Here is a 20,029-nt window from a genome sequence, read left to right as displayed (position 1 = left end):
AGAGGAGAGGAGAGGAGAGGAGAGGAGAGGAGAGGAGAGGGGGAATCACAGGCAATCAGTTGTGAGGAATCAAACCTCAGAGCCAGTGTGTGTAGTGTGTACCGTATTTAGATTGGGGTGGAGAGGAGAAGGGTATACTATATTCCTGGCTGTCGGTCAAATAAAAAAAAAAAACTAAAAAAAAAAAAAAAAAACTCCTGAAGTCTGAGCCCCCGTCGGCCAGGTAACCCAAAACCTGGAGTGGGGAGTCAGCGTGGGATATGGGGAGAGGAACAATGTGGCTCTTTGTGCAAGCCAGGCAGAGAAAACAAACCGTTTCCCCTGGAAAGAGATCATGTTCAGGTTCCATCTGAGAAGACCACACAAGGCTGATCAGAGCTGTGTCTGCTGTGTGGAGCAAGGAGAGGGAGAGGAGGAGGAGGAGGAGGAGGAGGAGGAGGAGGAGGAGCAGCATCTGGGCAGCCGCACTAACCTGTGCACACACATACACACACACACACACACACACACACACACACACACACAAACACAGAGAGACACACTTCTGGAGATCTGAGATGCTCCGTTATCAAACACTCCTCACCGAACACAACATGACACACACAAGCCTGCTGCAATACTCTTTGGTCCAAGACAAGATGTGTGACCGTGTTGTGTTCCTTTTCTTCTTTTTCTTCGTCTTCTTCTTCCCCCAGACGCGTTGACTGGTGATAACGTGGCCATCTGGACGGCTTCCTGGTGTTGGCACCCTGCTGGTCTACAGGCAGAGCAACACTGGTGGGCTGACAGGCTGGAGGGACAAGCTCGGAGGGTGTTAGCACTGGTGTCGTCCACAAGAGGGCGTGGCACTGAATCTGGCACTGCCATACAGTGTTAAACAGGGAGTCTGTTCATTAGGTAGAGAGAGAGGGAGAGAAAAAAAAACAGAGAGCAGAGGGAGAAGGAGAGGTGAGATGTTATAGATTCTGGGCTGATTCAGAGTAATTTCCATTTCTGCCATATCTTATATCATCGTCTCCTGCCCTGGACACTCATTCCTTAATCCACCCGTTCTGCATAAACACTGAGAACGAGGCTTTTAGTCATGTCAACGCTCGGGGAACTGTCGCACAGGACACAATCAAACCAGGAACATCTGGCCCCGTCCCCTTCCTCCTTTCTCTCTCTCCTACACAGACTTTAATTCAAACACATATTAAATGTAAACAGACACACACACACACACATACACACATACACATGTAAGGGCCAAACCAGGGTTCTGTACTCCCTCTGTCCCATTGCGTTTTAGTTTCAAACGCTCAGCGAATACCCATGTGGTGGGATCGGATTACAGGAGGCTATAAAATATCCCAAATAAAGGCAAGGAAAAGTGAGACGCAAAAAAAAAAAAAAAAGAAAAAAAAACGGGCTGTTTCCTGAGGTGAAATCCTCCAGTTGGCTGCTGATTCTGTCAGAAATGGAGATTTTTTTTTTTTTTTGAGAAAAAAAATTAAATAAAAAATCACTTTTAGCAGCAGAGACAATAGAACAGGACAGAAATGTTCGGCTCCAAGCGCAGAGGTGGCCAGCTAAAGTCATTCACATGCGGCAGCCAGCTCCCATTACACACAACGCTGGGCCATAAATCCGTCTGCACGACACAAGCAGCATGCTGTGATTTCATATGTATTGGTTACTAAGGGGCCGCATGAAACCACAACAAATGACAAGGAGTAAAGTAGGAACTGATTTAGTGAAAGGGAATCTTGTTACACCGGGATAAAGGTTTATGTAGTACTCTCTCTATCAACAGCCACCTTTTTTTTTTTTTAAAACACAATCATTAAGGTGACCCCTGGCCTTTGGAGGCTTGGAACAGAATATGGAGAGAAAAGCAGGCCAGTTGAAATCCAAGCCTCCTCTGTAATATCAGCGGATTAATCTCATGACATACAGTAAAATGGTAACGTGATCTCACTATGGCCAGATACCAGCGGGTGAGGAGGGCGGCGGGTGGCGTTACAGCCGTTTGGACGACCAATCCGAAGGCGAAGTGAAATCGAGAGGGGCCCTTTTTTCCGATTGGTCCAAAGTTAGGAGGGCTTTTCTTGCTGAACTCTTAACAACAACATCTGGTTGGCAGGGGACAGCGGTGGTGAGTGAAGGGAAGGGAAAAGGACGGAAAAGGGGGAGAAAGAAGAGAGGGAGAGAGAGCAAAAATCGTATATGGGAGAGACGAGAGAGAGATACGAGCCGAAGCCAGAACTGGGTGTCATTATGACATGTGTAATCGGATCGCTCCGGTTCTGCCCCCGTGTGTTTTCTAATGAAGCCCCAGAGCTCTATCACAGCTGAGGGCTGGCTCTCATGCTAACAGCGCCTCGCAGTCTGCCTGACAATCACCTCTGTCTCTGCGGCGACCTCAGAAAGATGTCTGCACTGCCTCACTCCTCAAACTGCACCAAGCACCAAGAGTTGTAGACTTGTAGACCACTTCATATGATCCGTGTCTCTGACTGGCACTTTTGGACAAGAGTTGCTATCCAATAACCTCAAGGTCATGGGTTTTTGATTCGGCGGCGGCAGCAGCCATCTGCCCCTCGCCCTAAGACAATGAACCTCCTGCTTTCGCATGTCTCATACACATGCAAACCGCTCCGGACAAAAAAGCATCGGGGCCCTTGTTGGCTAAAACGCAGAAAAACCTCTCCCTGCCTCTGAAACAAATACACACTCTGCATATCTTGGCCAAAAAACCGAAGCCTAGAAAAACAGGCTGCCATGCAAACAAAGCATTGTGACTGTCAGGTTGTGGTGAAGTGATTGCCTTTCAAAGTGACTCTGGCTGCCTGACTGTGCCCTCCACCTCCTTCCCCTGTTGTAACCTTAGAGCAGCGAGGAGTGCCAGGTTACTGGGATTCTCTATCTATGGCGCCGCGCTGTTTAGTGACCGCGCGCATACTGTGAGACCTGTGATTATGCCTCCCTGCCCCGAGCGTGTACGCGCAAATGTTGTGTATGCGCACATTTTCCAATCCCCCGCTTGAATGCCGTTTAGAAGTAATTGCCCGGGGTTTTTAATTTAATCTGCGCAGAATACCGCACGGGTGGAGTTATGCCACACAGAACAAAGCGATAGGCATTAGAGATCTTATGTAAATACAGTTAAAGTCAACTTGGCGTATATGTAGCTGTCGATCTTTTGAATCCCACCCGGAGCGGGCTGCTTGTACAATGTCCCTACTGATGTTTGGAGACGATAAGGAGCTGTAGTAGCTCCAGTCCTTCTTTTCAATGTGGAGCTCATTCATGAGAGAAATACAATAACGCCTTGTGAGAGCTCATGCATCTATCTATCTACAGTATACGTGGCTTTGCCTAGCAACAGCATCTCTCACCTCCATCTTCTACTTATTCTGATCTCGGATTCGTAGACATCGCCTCTTCAGGGCCGGCTCCATGTCTCCGGCGCCGGGCAGATTGGCAGGGCTCCGCAGGCTGCCCTTGTCCCTGAGTTTGGGCAAGAGCAGCGGCGTGGTGGTCCCGCCGGTCTTTGGCGCCGTGGGCAGAGCGTACGCATGGTCCTCGTCGGGAACATGGGGGTCCTCTCCTACGTCCCCGACCACCGCCAAGGGCTCCTCCGCCTGACCCACCGGGCCCTCGACCCGCACGGGGCCGACGACGGAGCACTTGTTCTCCTTGATGGCCTCCAGCTCGCTGACAGCCACAGGGTCGGGGGGCTGCTGCTGCTGCTGCGCTGCTGCTGGTACTCTCTGCGGTAGGGAAGAGTCCGGACTGGAGGGCGAGGACGAGGAGGAGGAGAGGGTCCCGTTTGGACCGTGGTCCTGAGATTTCAGGGCGGAGGACGGGCAGAGGACGACGTCGCTCGGGTGGCTGCTCGCTCCCGTGGGGCTGGGCGTGGGCGGGGTGCGTGAAGGTGGAGTGTGAGAGTCCTGGCGGTGGTAGACGGCGTCGTGCGAAGGAGGGGAGTGCGGCTGAAGAGGAGGGGGGGGAGTGGGTCTGATGATGTCGTGGAGCCCCGATCTGGTACCCTGCCCAGTTCCCGACTCCCCCAGCCCCGATAGGTCCACCACTCCGTTGGCACTGGGCTCCAGCTTCACTTGGGGTCTTTGAAGAACCCTCTGGATGACTTGTCGCTCCGACTGCTGCTGCTGCTGCTGCTGCTGCTGCTGCTGCGGCGGCGGCGGCGGCGGCGGCGGCGGCTTATAGTCTGTCAGCCCCTCGGACCCTGCAGCGGAGCAGGGGGACTCGTTGTACTGCGCTCGGGGAGAAGACGTCCCACTGTTGAGTGTGGACGCTGGAGATGGGAATGACCTCTCTGATTTAACCCAATCTGTGCTGCTGGGCTCAGTTGGCGAGGGGACTTGACTTTGAGTCAAGGCTCCACCCAATTTATTCGCCGTCAATCTCCCGTCGCCTTCAGGGATCCCTGGAGACGGCAGCCTGGCAGCTCTGGATCTGCCCCTGTCTGCCCCCTCTGGCACCGGCTGGATAACCCCACTGTGACTTGGAGTTTCTGAAGTTGCTTTAGAAGGGACTGGAATGGGGATAGGAATGGGTATGGGGACGGGAAGTGGAACAATGATGGGGTACGGGACCAGGATGGTGGGCTGGGGCAGGAGAGGGCTAAAGGAAGGAATACCATAGTTCATCATGTGAGGAGGCATTGGGACAGGACCCCTTGGCATCATATTCAGAGGAGGGGAGTGCAAGCCAGGAAAGTAGGCTCCTGGGAAGGGATGCATCAGTCCAGGGGGGTTCATGGAAGAGGAGGAGGGGGGCTGCAGGTGGGGAGAGTGAGGGGGTCTGTGGATGGGGCTGGAGGGAGGACCCGGGTGCCTGGGAGGGTTGGCGAGGGGGCTCTTCAGGCCTTGAGCGTGAAGAGGAGGTCTGATGAAGGGGATGGGGATCTGAGGCACTGGATGATGATCCAGAGGGGGGCGAGGATGAGGAGGCGGATGCGGATGCGGAAGAGGAGCAGGATGGGGCGACACCTCCACAGCCGGCGGATGCGGGAGAGGTTGGAGGGGTCTCTCCAGGGTTCTCAGCCCAGAGACGGGGACCTTGGAAGAAGAGGAGGAGGAGGACGCCTCGGAGGAGGAGGAGGAGGAGATAGAGGCGGATTCTGCTGATCCGTGGATTAGCCCCCCCGGACCTTTAGGGGAGAGGTTTCTGTGACGAGCTTCTCCGATGCCACTGTTGCTGTTCCAGGACTCAGGAGTTAGTAGCTTTTGCCCGGTGACTCCGACGCTCTCCGCCCTCCCTTCCTGGCTGGTTCTGCTCGGGCTGGAGCTGGTGCTGGTGCTGGTGAGAGCCGCACGCGCTTCTCTGTAGAAAACATCCATCTTGTACTGATTCAGACACTTGGTGCTGCAGAACTGGAGTCGCTCCTCGCCGGATCCAAAGTCCAGGTACTCCTTCGTGTGACGGACGTGCTTGCACCAGTCGCACACCTGCGGCACAGGAGAGAGAGACTGTGGGGGGTCATTGAAGTGATTGATTCTGGCTGAGTTGAACTTTACAACCTTTGTGCAGTGAGGAGGAGAAAGACTGACTCACTTCCAAACCTCTTAAGATGCACGTCTATGAAGCTCTTTTAATCTTGTAATTTCATAGCATGCGTATATTAATACTTTGCACTGGAAAACAAAAGATACATTGATAGTGCCCTCTTACTCTGACATTGCTGTTGATTTTCAACACCAGTCTGGGCGAGTCCTCTGCATGGGGGTGCTGAGGAGATCTCTCGCCGTGGAGGTCTTCATCTCTGGCCTGACAGGGGAAAACCACAGTGTGATACACATGGCAACTGCTGTGAAGCACTTTGTCAGACCCGCATTTGACGGATTAATTCTCAAATTTATGATGATGTAGCTGCATTCGCTTTCAAACTAAATACTACCCCTGGAATCATTCTGAGGTTATCAAACCAAATCTGAGCTTCTTGCATAACGAGTGCAAAAAATAGCTTATAATGAATTGCCTTGTCATCAAGATCAGACGCAGGTTGAACTTCACGCATGATACCAAACCCTAAAGGGCAATACAACAAAGGAAAATGACTGTGTTGTGACACAGATGAGATCCTACAACCGAGTAAGGAGATAATGCAGGTGATGTATTGTCATATTATTAATGGCCTTGCCAGTATTAATATAGGAAATTCCTCTTGATTCATGTAAGCTGATCTGTTGTGGATCTGAGTGCTCCCCCATCTCTGTGACCCATTGAGTCGTGTTGAGTTACGAAACATGAGGCAGCTGAAGGTAAGGTATGCACTGAAAGTGGACACCTCGCCCCAGGCCTCCTGGCCTTCCTCTCAGACAAGCAGCAACAAGCCAACGGCAACTTTCCTCCCCGCCTCCGAAAAACTAGAGAGCTTGTTGCGCACAGACTTTGTTCAGCCCTCCTTTTTGTCTCTGCAGTCTTGTGAATAAACCTGCCACAGTATAAACAACAGCGAGGGCGAAAGGCGATACAGCTGCACGTCACCTCACACCAAAGAGGGTATATCTCTGTTGTAAAGCAAGGTGAAAAATCACGGCAGTGTGCATCAGAGCGGCTCTTCGTAGTTGCTGCTTTCCTGTCCTGCAGACCAAAGCCACTTAATGGTCCTCCATTAAGGCGAAACTGATACCAAGTGTCCTCTACAAACTTTGACCTCCCTCCCACCTTTCCTATACTGGCTTCTCCATACTAACTAGAAAGTATATTCTCAGACACAACCCCCCCCCCCCCCCACCCTCTTTTTAAATTCCTGTAAATTAATCCATCAGCTATGACCTCACCAGATCAGGAGTATCAGTTTCTGAAGGTCTGTTTACCTGCCAGAAACAAACCACTTGATGCTTGAGTCTCAGAGCCTGGAAGAAAATCTGTCCCTATACAGTACCCGTATGTGCATGTGTGTGTAAACACAACACATTCAAAATTATGAAAACAAATGTATTTACCATTAAACATCATGTACATATCAGGACAAACCATAGTTTAAATGCATGTGACCACCCAACAGTTTTTCTGGTTTCCACTAACCTTATTGCGTTTGAAGTAGGCCCGTCTGCAGGCGGCGAAACACTTTTCACTGCAGAAGCTCTTGAGTTCTGAGCCCATGCATAGCGAGTAGCGTTTTACACCTTCTTTCTGGCACCAAACACACACTATCTGCACATTCTGTACATCTTCCACTGCAGGAGGGAGATCAAAAAGAGAGGAGGGCAGTCAGTGCGGCGCAGTTTGCAAAAAGGTCTTGGTACACCACTTTGATGAAAGCTCACTTCCAAGGAGATGTGTGTGTCTGAGTGTGTGTGTGTGTGTGTGTGTGTGTGTTGTCAGGATGCTGAAAGAAGTTTCTTTAGCTCTCATGTTATTCCTTATTACCAGATTTGTGCATTTGAATGCAGCACAGTGATATACTTTTCCATTGTTACGCTGAAATGAAACTGAGCCTTGAAGGTTTTATTTAGGGATATTTACATCCATACTGGGCGAACACTGGGGGAAGATGATCACTAGTTCCTGTACCAACAAGAGTCACAGTTCCTACATTGTTCATCAAATATGGATGTAAACACATTCGAGTCAGCAACTTGTCAACACGGATTCTGTTACAACATGGTGTGTTGGAAATGGATTCATGTGCATGGTATATGAAGGTGTGAATATGGAACAACATCTGCTTATTAAACTTATTATATTTCAGTGTGGAGACTTTTCGGTGATCTCCATGCGTTGCCCACATACCTGCTGATGGCTTTATGAGGGGGACTATGACAGGGGCACTCTTGTGCTCCTTGGGGGTCGTCAAGGACGAACTTGTGGAAGAGGAGGATGGCGAAGAGGAGGGCACACTTGATGAGTCTCTCTCTCCACTCTTCATGGCCAGGACTGAGTGACTGACCTTGGTGTCCAGGCTCTTGGGCTTTGGCAACGAATTTTCTGTGAGAAACATAAACACATTGTAACGGCATGACTTGAATTTTCCTTGTAATACAATAGTATCAATCCACTGCATGGCTAACGTGATACTGTTACAACTTCTGCACCCGTGACAATGCCCTGCATTGATATTTCGTGCAAATATGCTGAGAAACAATAGATGTATCTGAATGAATGAAACTCGAGGACTTATAGCTACAGGTGGGAATGTCTAGTAAATTTGAGCAGTGACTCAATGTCTGCACCAAAACCTGCAGAACCAGCTAGATAGAGCAATATCAGAGCCGCCAACACCTGCCCTCACCTTTTAGCACGGACACATGCTGACGCCTCTCTCTGTAGTTTCTGATCTCGTTGGCCTCGGAGTCTCTCAGATCTACTTTATCGTAGCCGTACCATCCCAGGAGCTCGTTCATGGTGCTTTCTGCGAACGTCTGCATGAAGGAAAAAAGAGGGGCAAAAGAAATCACTGATTAACGTTGTATGTAAAGGGATAGGGTAACTGAGCCGTGGCCTGCCTGCAAATGGGAAACTGTGACCATACATCTCGGGGTTGTTAGTGGAACTTTTTATCCTATGTTAAACATAATCAGACCTTCCTAGTCTGAATCAATGCGAGGGATTCTTTCTCAGCCCCAGCCCTGTTGGAGAAATGAATACAGGCACAGTGGAGTACAGTATGACGCTTTTTCCATGATGTATTCAAGTTGTTTACTCTTGCTAAATCTGAGACGGAAAGGTTTAAAACCTAACACCAGTGTGAAATCTATGAATCATCCTTTGTTTATCTCTTTTAATTGGAAAAAAGAGGGAGAAAAGAAAACTGTTCTCCGCAGATGGGATGTGTGGTCTCTGACTCTCTCTCTCTCTCTCTCTCTTTTTTTTTTATTACGACCAGATGAAAAAAAAAAAACACAAAGGTCTCTCTCTTTATCCACCCACCTCTCTCTGTGGCTTTGGGAGAACCGGATTGGAGGAGAAACCTGATCCGGAACGGGCAGAAATCAGAGCGGGACACCCAACACCACAGCGAGGTCCCACGGTTCTCGGAAATGCCCCACTCCTCTCTCCTCTCTCCCTTCTTCTCTCTCCAATGTCCACCACTCTCTCTCTCTCTCTCTCCCTCTCTCCAGCATTCCCTGTCCCTCCCCTTGCCCCCCTCCCACCCCACCCACCGCCCATCTTTACCATCCTCCCCTCCACCCCAGCACCTTCCAGCCCTGACACCCGACACAGCTCTGCCTCTCAGGTTTCACCCTTTTCCAGCACAGCCAGTCTGCTGTGGTGGTGGTGTTGTAGTGCTGTAGTACTGACTGCACATTCTTTCCCCTGCTTTCCTCACTCCGACCTCTGCTCTGCACTAAGGGCCTCAAAGAAATGGATCTCTCCCTTGCTTGCTCACTTTCTGCTGTGTGTGTGTGTGTGTGTGTGTGTATGTGCGTCTGGGAGAGTGTGTGTGGGTGAGTGCAAGCAGTGGTATCATATCCAGCTAAATATGCCTAACGATGATTAAAGTTAAGTATCAGATGTCTGGTGCTGCGCTCGGGTCTGACGTGGAGGGAGTAGGTCCGAATGTGCTGTTGAAACAGATGTATTACAGAGACAACACTCGGCTGGACCTCAGCTGAGCGAGAACTCGGCTCGCCTCCCTGCCTTCCTGTCTCTCGCTTTCTCTCTCTCTGACTCATTTTTTTCAAAAAAAAAAAAAAAAAAAAGGTGCACATCTCCAGGTCTTCACTCTTCAATTAAAGTCTTGAATGTTTCCCATCATGCCTAATTTGGACACTGTGGTGCTCTCCGGAGGGACTCCACTGATGGCAGCTCTCCTATATGGATACAGCTCTGTGTCATTTTGTCTCTCTGTTTTCTTGTTAACCAAAGACGGGGTAATTTTTTTTTTCTTTTTTCACCCACCCCTCCACTTCCCACAATGTTGTTTTTGTTTCTTTTTGGCAGTTCAGACAAACATCTGCTTTGTGAGAGTGACAAGCCATATCCCAAACCACAGAGAGAGTTGCAGCCAAAGGCAACAAACCGGGGCCGACCCTGAGATTCAGCCCAGGCAGGCTTACATCAAGCGGGGATAGCGTTTCGCATGTTTTGATTAAAATTAGTTAAGTTGTAACACTACACCTCCCCTGGATATCAAACGCTACAATCCAAACCACTTACACAAAAAGAGCACATTTCCTCTCTCACGAAACGCCAGAATCTCGCCCCCTCCCAAAAAAAAGAAGAGAAAAAAGAGGAAGAAAAAAAAAGAGAAAACTTGTCTATTTAGATTTCTCAGCTCCTGCTTGAAGAAGCCTCAGATATCCCTCACCACCACGGTCACAGTCTTAAATAGCCAGTGTCCAAACCCAAACAAAGCGGACAATCCATGGATTAGTTTCCATGCAGTAATAGGCTCATAATGGTGGGAGGGAATCATGTCTGTTTGTGTGGGTTAACTTATTATTGCCTGTGCAGTAGCTGTCCTTCAAACCAAGAAGTCACTGCAGTGAGTGTAACAACAGTTACATCTGATAGTCTTTTCTGGGGTGTGATGTTTGCATCCTGGAGGGAGGGAAAAAAAAGTGGTGTGATAGTACATTAGTGTTTTCCCCTGTGTGCTGAGGAAGGCTATTTAAAGGATATAAATGCCCGCTCTCTTTTGGGAGGCATGAGGGCAAGCCTCTGTGGCAGAGCAAGTGTGCGCACCGCAGGAGCAGGGAAGAAGTGACGCACATCTGGATCTCCGCTGGACATTAGAGTGTGCGCGTCCGGCCACAGCTGGCCTGACATGGCGTCATAAGAAGGCTAAGGCCAAACTATACTCTTCTTCACTGCAAACGGATGTAATCAAAGCGCCCTAGTGTGTGTGTTTGCGTGCGTCATATTTCAGTTTGGACTGATAATAAATATTTATTAGAGGCAGTTTATTGTCTTCCATTAGGGGTAAACTCCGCGCGAGGCCGTGCGCTTTTCTAACAGCCTGCTCCTAAGTGTCTCAGTGAGTTATGATCGCTTACATAAAAGACACAAGGAGAGCATTCATTGAAAACAAACATAGTGTGTGTCTGATTATTCCCAGCACTGATTTGTGCGCAGTTGACTCTCGCTGAGTATGAAGACGCTGCGTGCGTAAAATAAAGTTATCCTCTATCGAAACCAGCTCTGAACGAGTGAGATCTTATCTAACAGCGGCGATCAAACTCACTCTCACCTTCATCTCCTGGTTGATCTCCCTCTTTACGGGGTGCGCGGGTTTCCTGCTGCGTTTATTTTCCGGTGGTCTCCCTTTCTCCATCTCTGGCATAGTCCTGGTCTGGCTGGATCCGATCCGGATCAGTGTTGGGTGTCAGCTGGAGTCGTTTTAGCGGAGCAGGTCAGAGTGAAAGCTGTCACTCCCGGTGACAGCGGCTGTCATTCCCGGACGTCTGAGTCCTTCATCTGGAGCTTCACACCATTCGAGTTCACTGAACATGCGTGCGCTCCGGGCTGGAGGCTCATCCACTCTCTCCTCTCCACCGCTGTCGAGCTCCTACAGGTACTATAGACAGGACTTCCGGTCAACACTTTCAAAGTAAAACCCCTTCTAAAAACCTATTAACATGTTTTCTCTACCATTCAACAACACAATTATGGAACTCCGATAACAGGATTGACTCAAAGTGAAGGACAAAACAATTTTACGAAAGACGCAAAATCCAACATTTTTCATGCAATGATCCCAGCTAAATATTTTGGCCACAACAGTGAATGAAACAGACCAGGAACCTACCTCTCATTAAAACTTTGTCAAATATAGCTTTCATATAAACAAACATACAGACAAAAGCAAAAAAAAAAAGTGAAAAAGTATCCAGTCAATGATAACACTAAACACTAGCCTATCCAGGGCAGGGGCGTCACCAGACCCCTTTTACTGGGGCAGGAGCCCCATAAATGATCTGTGCCCCAGTATAAATGTCAAAAGGGGCGGTACACTTTAATGCTTAGAGAATAAGCAAAGTCAGTTCAGCCTCTGTTGTGGCCCAGTGGAGCTATTTGGCTGCACTGCTCCTCATTATTCACAATCCTATCATCAGCATAGTTCAAACTAAATACTTAGGCCTCTTAGCCTATTTTGACCTATGCTGATGACAGGACAGAAACGAAAGACATAAATACATAAATGTCATGTCAGACACTTTATCTTATCATCTCAGGATTAAAAAAAAGTTTGTATGAAGGTTTACCGTCATACAAGCTTACAGCTTTTATTGTGAAAGCAAAGTCGTCGGACTTCCGGCCTGATCCCTGCTCTCTGTGCGCAGCTTGACGCCGCCCTCTCCGGATAGGGAAGGGAGGGCCCTGTGATTTGGTGTAACCCAACACCTGGCGCCCACCCCTCCCAAATCTCAACAGATACATTTCATAAGGAATGCAAAGACTGTGTTTTATCTGAGGGGACACAGTACAAACACTGTCTGTATACTCTTGTCTTAAAATAAAGAGATGAAAAGAGCGCTGTGAGTTAAATGATACCATGGCAGAATGTTTGGGGCTTTTCTCAAATGGCATCTGTTTGATCACCGCCCCGTGCGTCTCTAACTTTGTATGTGTGTACGCGCGCGCGTGTGTGTGTTGCTGAAACACACCTGAAAGGTCCACATTTGGGCCCCTGCGCCACCTTTCGCCTGCGGGCAAAAGCAGCACATGCCCCGGGGGTATACACTGACATAAAGGTGCATGGTGTGCGCATACATGTAGGCCTATAGGAGCTTTGAACATAAACATTTGCGCCGTGGTTATTCCTGACGGTGAAGGCCATGCAGAGACCGAGGATCGTGTTTCTCAGGCTGGTGATGAAAAGAAAAGATGTATGCCTAGATGATCAGGTTGATTTCTGAAACATAAACAGACATCATCAGTGTCACTTCACCATCCATCCGTTTGACTCTCAGTCCCCACCTATATACTGAGATGAATGGACTTTTCATAAACATGGTCATCATCATGTCACGATGCTGCAGGCAGCTGGGTTCAGATGTGCTCCTCTGCAGGACTTTCACCTCCAAGCCCGCGCACAAACAGGTAGACAGACACAGGGGGAGGGAGGGGTGGGTAGGTGCGGGTCTTCTTCCAGCCGCTCCTTGGTCTCTGCTCTGGTTGGAGGAATCCAGGGACCCACGCTCGTGTAAACAGAAATCCGATCCAGAGTGCAGGGCTTGGGTTTCGCCCCCTCGTAGACCCGCTGATGATACCCGATCCGGCTCGGCTTTGGGAACCGGGGGCTTATCTGATGCCTCACAAAAGCCCCCCTTACATCCCCCCCTCCTCCTCCCCCTCCTCGGCTTCTCCATAACATCGCACATCTGGTGCCTCTGCAGGGAGCACTGACTGTCCCTTTGGGTTCCTGTGGGGGGGTGAGGGGGTGGGGGATAAGACCGTCTCAACAGTATCCCCCTCAGAAATCCACTTAGACCAATGACAGGGGACTAGAGACAACATTTATAGGTCTAAAGTTGCAATCCCCAACATCTGGAGCGAATCATAAAAAATTGGCCACTTTGTGTATCATTGCTTGTCTTATAGCCATTGTGTGTGCAGCGGACACGTGATTACAGTGAACTTATCCCTGTCAGTTTAAGGGATGATTGAAAACGTTGCTGTCTGTGTTTCAGCATTAAGGGCCGGTGGGGGTGTGTATAGCCTACAGTACAGAGTCCCACTGTGGGTAAACAGTGAGCTGTACTCACCGTAGGGGGGCGATGTCTCCTCATGAGTTTTGAATAGTTGCGCCCATGTGAATATAGTCCGGTGTTTTCCCTGCGTCAGATTACATGCAAATATAATCATCGTGATCCGGGCATGTTCAGTGGGATCATCGTACACTGATCTGTAGCAGAAGGAACATCTGAAAATGACCCCTCTTTTTCCTCCCCACAATTTTGCATAGGCTATGTAACAGAAAACAAATACAATGGCTCTCACTCTACTACAGCAAACAGCCTGCAATCTAAACAATTACAGGCTATAATAGGCTAATTAATCCATCTTTTCCTAAAACACTAAACAGTTCATGAATCTTGTGTTCCAATCCAATCCAATTCAATTCAATTCAATTCAGCCTACAATAAAGGCCACACAATTAAGCTCTCCAACTTAACTGAAAGATGTGAAAGTGTGTAATTTAAGCACTGAGCCACTGCTCTAATACAATATAAAAAAATAAAAAAAATAATGCAAAACATGATTAGACTGTGTTTAGTCATATGTTGCACACACACCCTTTGATGTTGTGCTGTTTGTATAAGCCATGTGTGAGGCTGTATGTATTTTTCTTCAGAGGGTTATTCCAAGTTGAATCATCAATTATTATTCTGCCCTCACTGATTAATTTCAACAAAATTTTATTCAGTTTCCTATCTCTATGGAGTGATCATAGAAGATTACACCCACAACGGCAGGAAACTGTACCCTATATTATTCATAAAGGCTCTAAATGTCCATTCAAATAACAGATATGCCTACAAAACTTTTTAATAACGTGTGTAGACCACTAGGTGTCGCTGATGCCATAGCTACTTTACCCATCAGGCACAGCGCAACAGGTTGTATTAACTTATCAGTTTTTGTTATTTCCTAGTGGAAATAACCAGTTTTTAAAGTTTTATGAGCTGTAAACAGGCGCCTGTCATCTCGGTAATTTAGTGTCCCAATTTTTTTTTTTTTTTTTTTTTTACAGCCGAAACTAAAAGTGTCCATCAATCCTTATCATCACCATGGCAACATGGCGGAGGGAGCACAGTGTGCAGGTGCATTCAGGCGCTCACTGCACGGCGGTGGTGATGGGTGGGTGGGTGGGGTCACTTAAACAGGGCGTCATGCCTTGGAGCAAGGCACTTCAACATCATCTGGAGAAGTCTACGGAATTGGGGGGAGGAGGGGGGGGGGGGGGGGGTAGGAAGGGGAGAGGGGGGGTGTCGTGGTGCTGAGCTGATTTCACAAATTTCTAGCTAATCAATGTGTCCAATCATCTTATAGCCTACCGAGTTATTAGAAGCATAAATTGAAGTCGCTGCGGTCTAAAGAAAAAAAGAAGAAAGAAAGAATAAGAAGAAGAGGAAGAAGAAAGCCGCATCATTAGGGCCACTCTAGGTTTCTGTATATCTCTTATTACAGCCCGACAGTGTCCGGGTCGCCTATAGGCTAGGCTACGTCACGGACCTGCAGCTGGTATAAAAAGCTCCGTCTGATGCAGCGTCCACATTAGAGAGAAGCAGCGTCTGTGGGCAGCCTCCTCCATCTGGCCGAAATCAAATCTGCAAAATATATATATATATAAAAAAAACACAACGAAAAATATTCAGAAACAATAATAACAACAACGACAAGAACAACAACAACAAAAAAGGATAAAGAAAAATGTCCAGAATGACGATCGTTCAGCTCGGAGTGGTTGTGTTCGCCATATGTTTATCAACACAGGTAAGATCACACTTTTTTTTCTTCTTCTTTCTAATGTTTTGTGGCATCATGGGGGTTTCCGAGTTATGGGTTATGGGGGGGTCTTTGTTCATTATGGCTGGATATTGAGTGTGTGGCGACGGATTATTTGACTTTAATGATGTTTCCAGGCGTGTTAATAATAAGGTGGTGCGATGGATGGGCTGGATTACAGCAGACTAGACTTGGAGCTCTCCAGGGAAATTAATATGATCCTGAATCCTAGTCAGTCGATTTCAAAATTCATGACTGTCTTTAATTAAATTATACCCCAATTCCCACACTATATATATATTCACTCTGTATTTTCTCATGTCTCTTTGCCTCTTGATTAGCTGATACTCCAGTGAATTAATGATTCAGGTGCAGTGTATTGTATGTACCTGAGAAAAGGTGGGGAGAGAATCTAAAGTTTCTTTTTGGGTGCTCTGTGCCAAATGAAACCCGAAACGCAGGCGCAGAAACATGGGTGTCTCTTAATCCGTTTTTTGCTGAGCAGCCAGGCCAGTCGTCCCGTGCTGTAAGGACAAGTTCATAACACTGGCTTGGTGACTGGCTACAGATAAAGAGTGTGGTGGTATTGATTGAAACCTTGGGTCAAACATTGATCGACAGTGTTTCTGCCACAGCCGCTGCGTTCATTTTATTCCCCCTTGTTTTGAAACTTGATCAGACAATTGCCAGGCTTTTTAAAGTATCTGGTGTCCCTGCATCCCTCTCATCCATCTATGCCCTTCTTTGTCTTCCTCCCCAACAGGTGGTCTCCCAGAACAACACATCCATGGGGACAAACTACACCTCCAACCCCAACATGACCACCACCATGGCCCCAGAGACCTACAGCAGTTCGGCCAACTCCACCACCGCCACCGGAGCAGGCGTCTCGCTGCACGCCGGCACCCTCTCCTTCCTGATCCCCCTCGTCATGGCAGCCTCTTTCCTGCAGCGCTACTGTTGAAGCTCAGACCCCGACGGCCCCCTCCACCCGTTTATTTTTTCTCTGCCTCAGCACTCCTCCTCGCCTCCCATCCCGTCGTCCCACCCAGTCCAGCCTCACTCCTCTCTCTCTCGCAGAGACCACAAGACTAACACGGATGGACTCCACAACCTTCTTCGTCCTCCTTAAATGATAATAAAATAATAATTCAAGACATTTCTTTAAATAAAAAAAAAGGGGGTTTTAACTTTCATCTGGATCCCCACCGCCCCCCCCAGCCCCCGGCCCCCGGCCCCCACTCCCCTTCAGCACCCCCCTGCAAGGAATCAAAAGGAATGGCGGTGCACACAGCTTCCCCCTTTTGGCTTGCGTTTCCATAGTCACGCCACCACATTTTGGAGATGCTCAGGGCTGCGGTTGTCATGTCACATGTCTTGATAGAAATGCGGACCACTTGAGTGTACAGAGATTCTTTCTTTCCTTTTTTTTGTGGCTTCAGATCCACCTGGCAATCAATATCAGAATGTTTTTTTTTCTTTCTTGTCTGTTAAAGTGAAATTTGGCACATGCAAATTGGGGATTTTCAAAATAAGGTGTGAGCCAGATTACTTTTTTTTTTTAGTTGGGGTTTTTCATAATTTGGCCCTTCAAGTCTTTTTATTAGAAATGTACACAGAGATGTTATGTAGCAATTAAGTTGCCACAGGACTTGTGTCAGTTTTGCCTTGTGATTTTTAAAGAGTTGTGGTCTTTTACAATGAGGGTTTGATTGACACTACCCCCCCAACCCCCACACCCCGCCCCCTTCATCCATGGGTTAGACCCAGGAAATGATAACCTTATGGGAAGGGTTGATGTTAGATTTATACCCCTCCCCCCGCTCCCCTCCTTATAGTTTATATTTTGTATAAATGGAAATGTTGTAATGTTTATCAGTTTGAGTATAAGATAATGGAAGAAATGACAATGTACAATAAATTATGAAAAATGACAACTATAATTGTTTCTTTGATTCTGGTTTTGTTAAACTTTTTTCCTCAAAATGTTTATCTCTCCAGTCAAAGTGACACTTGGCTCATCACCTCCACCTAATCCACGATCATCTCGTTTTTCTCTCCTCTCCAAATTTACATGAATTTCTATTTGTGAAATCATCCTGGGATAGGGTGTGGTGATGATCTATTCATCGTTTCTGAGCTGCCAGGCAGTCTAGACGGGCAGCTGTTGAGCTACAATGCTGGACTCAGCATTCCCTGATGCCCCCACTGATCTCCTCTGGATTAGTGCCACAACAGCACTGACCGACTATAGATATAAAACAGCACCAGCCTCAGAGGTATTCCAGTGATGCACAAGATCCAAACAAGCCTGTGTGTGCACAACATTTTAGATCATTATGACCGACTCCACGAGGAGGTCGAAAGCCGCGCTGCAGCCGGCAGAATTTAGAAACATGTTATTTCAATCAGGTGTCTGATTATCATTAGATATATGGTTCAGTTACTGGAGGAATGAAGATGAGTCTCGAAAACCCCCACAGGGGAATGCAATGTCATATTTGATTAAGTATTTAAACCAGTTTGGCTTTTGGCTGTGTCTCGACACTGTCTGGTCTTGTCTATGTCCCAGTGCTCAGTTCTCCAACAGCTGCACAGCGTGGAAAAATATCTGTATAGGCACACAGTGAAATCAGTTCAATTTAATATGGATTTCCATTGAAACATCTTTGTGATGTACTTAATGGAGGGGAAGTTTATCTCAAAATGGAATATCCACCCATGGGTGAAAACAGCAGCCTTTTTTTTATTGTAATCTGCAACCAACAATTTACATCATAAAAATGGAAAAAAGTGGTGCAATCATATTCTATTTCTGCATTTATAACAATTGAGGTTGAGATGTGCAATCTATTCAGTGAAATCTGCAGCACTGTGGAGCAACTATCTTCCCATTTATATCCTGTTTTTCAGTTTATCTGCATCTTCTCTCTTGTTACTCCAGTCAAAGCTGATAAAAAGTCACAGACAAAGCCGATAATATCAAAGATATCTCTGTGTGAGTGGGCCCTGCGATGGCAGTGAGTAGCGTGCAGCTCGGAAATGCCTCAGCACCAGTAAAGCCAGCCTCATGACTCATTAGTCCAGCCTATTGTCTCTCAATCCTCTCTGCACTATTAACCTCTCCCGGCACACAGCTCCATCTCCCCACCATCTCCCCTCCCTTTTAACATCCCTTTTGCGGATCCATCCATTAACTGTCCTCAACCAGGCTGGTTTGCAGGGACTATAGCCTATAAATGTGGGTTCTGCAAAAGTGACTAAGTGTTTTTCCTTTACTTATATGCAACTTGACTGAAGGCATTAAACAAAATGAAAACATTCCACAGTTTTCTGGATTAATCTTTAAACTTATAAAAGTCATCAGGTTCTTTATCAGAAGTATGAATTGTCCCACTGTAGTTAAATGGCAGTGCCTCGGGTTATGATACCATTTATTCCAGGTATGTAGAGCACAAAATCTAAAAGGAGTCACTGCTATCCTGAAGAATCTGGAGCACCAGCCACTTCTGACAGAGGTCTGGTCAACTTCAACTTCATTCAATAGGAAGTTCTTCTCTATTTTCGGAATGAAGAAATCCCATAAAAAAAAGAACTACTTTCTCATGTATAAAAAGAGTCATATACAACTCTTTGTTATAATAATGCACTTATCATCAGGGCTGAATAGACAAAATAACATTATAACATTAGAGCTAACCACACATTAACTACTTATATTTTCATGCCTGTTCATCGCAGTCTACACTCAACAATGACACAGGGGATTGTTTATGGAGACTTCTGGTGTTAATGTTAAAGTGCTCAAAAGCTTTGATCAGTTATGACTCAGCACACTTCATGAAAAACCAGTGTAACACCAACTTTCACACCAAATATCAAAGGAAGCACGGTGTTTGCTTACAGTGATTGGACAGTGTTTGAGATGAGAGGGCATGTTGAATAATGAACAGTTTTTAAACTTTATATCTGACTAAACTTTAGAGCATTTTTAGCTTTTGAGTGAATTAGTAACTTAATAATATAACTTTATTCACAGAAAAGTAACAACATCCATCCTGTTGTATTTTTCCCCTTGTTATCTTATCTCAGTACAGTACATGGCTGAGTCATTCCTATGCAGGACGGTCTCATGTTTCTTTAGTTTTCCTCCGCCGGCGCTCTTTCAGAGAAACAATCCATCTCTTGTAAAACGCGGCCTTTTGAAAGGAGACCTCGATTTCAAAGTGGTTCTCGGCTTATTAGTTTTCAGTGTTGATTGCTAAAACGTTCAAACGAAACCACGCCCACCACCAGTCAGAGATGGTGTCTATATAGCCTGGTGCAGTCCCCTCTGACTGTTCTGAATAAGCCAAAGCTCCTGCTTCCAGTAACATCGCAGGCACCACTTCCTGCATGAGGTAGTGCTTTTTTTTTTTTTTTCCTGGAAAGGCCCATTAGACAAAAGGCTATTAGCTGTGACAACAACTGTGTAAGCTGTTTCGTGATGAAATCTTTCTCCTATTACTGCGTATGGTGATAAAACGTCTCATAAAAGAGTCACGCAACAGAACAAATCTTCCAAAACATGAGTGAAATTACATATTCTCTGACCAACAGTTGAACGAGAGCTTGAGTTGAA

General features: G+C 47.0%; 1 protein-coding gene across 2 annotated transcripts; it reads right to left on the bottom strand.

Moving 5' to 3' along the window:
* LOC311007509 (sine oculis-binding protein homolog) lies at positions 1-11,441 on the bottom strand. 2 transcript variants are annotated; one of them, XM_084000726.1, is made up of 7 exons: positions 11,147-11,441; positions 8,246-8,375; positions 7,747-7,941; positions 7,039-7,190; positions 5,680-5,775; positions 3,381-5,477; positions 1-886 (listed from the first exon to the last, which is right to left on the bottom strand). In XM_084000726.1, the coding sequence occupies exons 1-6, from the start codon at positions 11,237-11,239 to the stop codon at positions 3,390-3,392; spliced, it is 2,754 nt and encodes a 917-aa protein (XP_083856852.1). In that variant the 5' UTR covers positions 11,240-11,441; the 3' UTR covers positions 1-886; positions 3,381-3,389. The 2 variants fall into 2 exon arrangements, with proteins under 2 accessions (XP_083856852.1, XP_083856853.1); XM_084000727.1 differs by having other exon boundaries at positions 3,381-5,456.
* Between the last annotated feature and the right edge of the window lie 8,588 nt (positions 11,442-20,029).

The sequence above is a fragment of the Trachurus trachurus genome, assembly GCF_905171665.1.
Source record: "Trachurus trachurus genome assembly, chromosome: 24".
In the NCBI taxonomy this organism is placed as follows: Eukaryota; Metazoa; Chordata; class Actinopteri; order Carangiformes; family Carangidae; genus Trachurus; species Trachurus trachurus.
The sequence above is the reverse complement of the archived record's forward strand: the minus strand, read 5'-3'. Positions and strand labels throughout refer to the sequence as shown.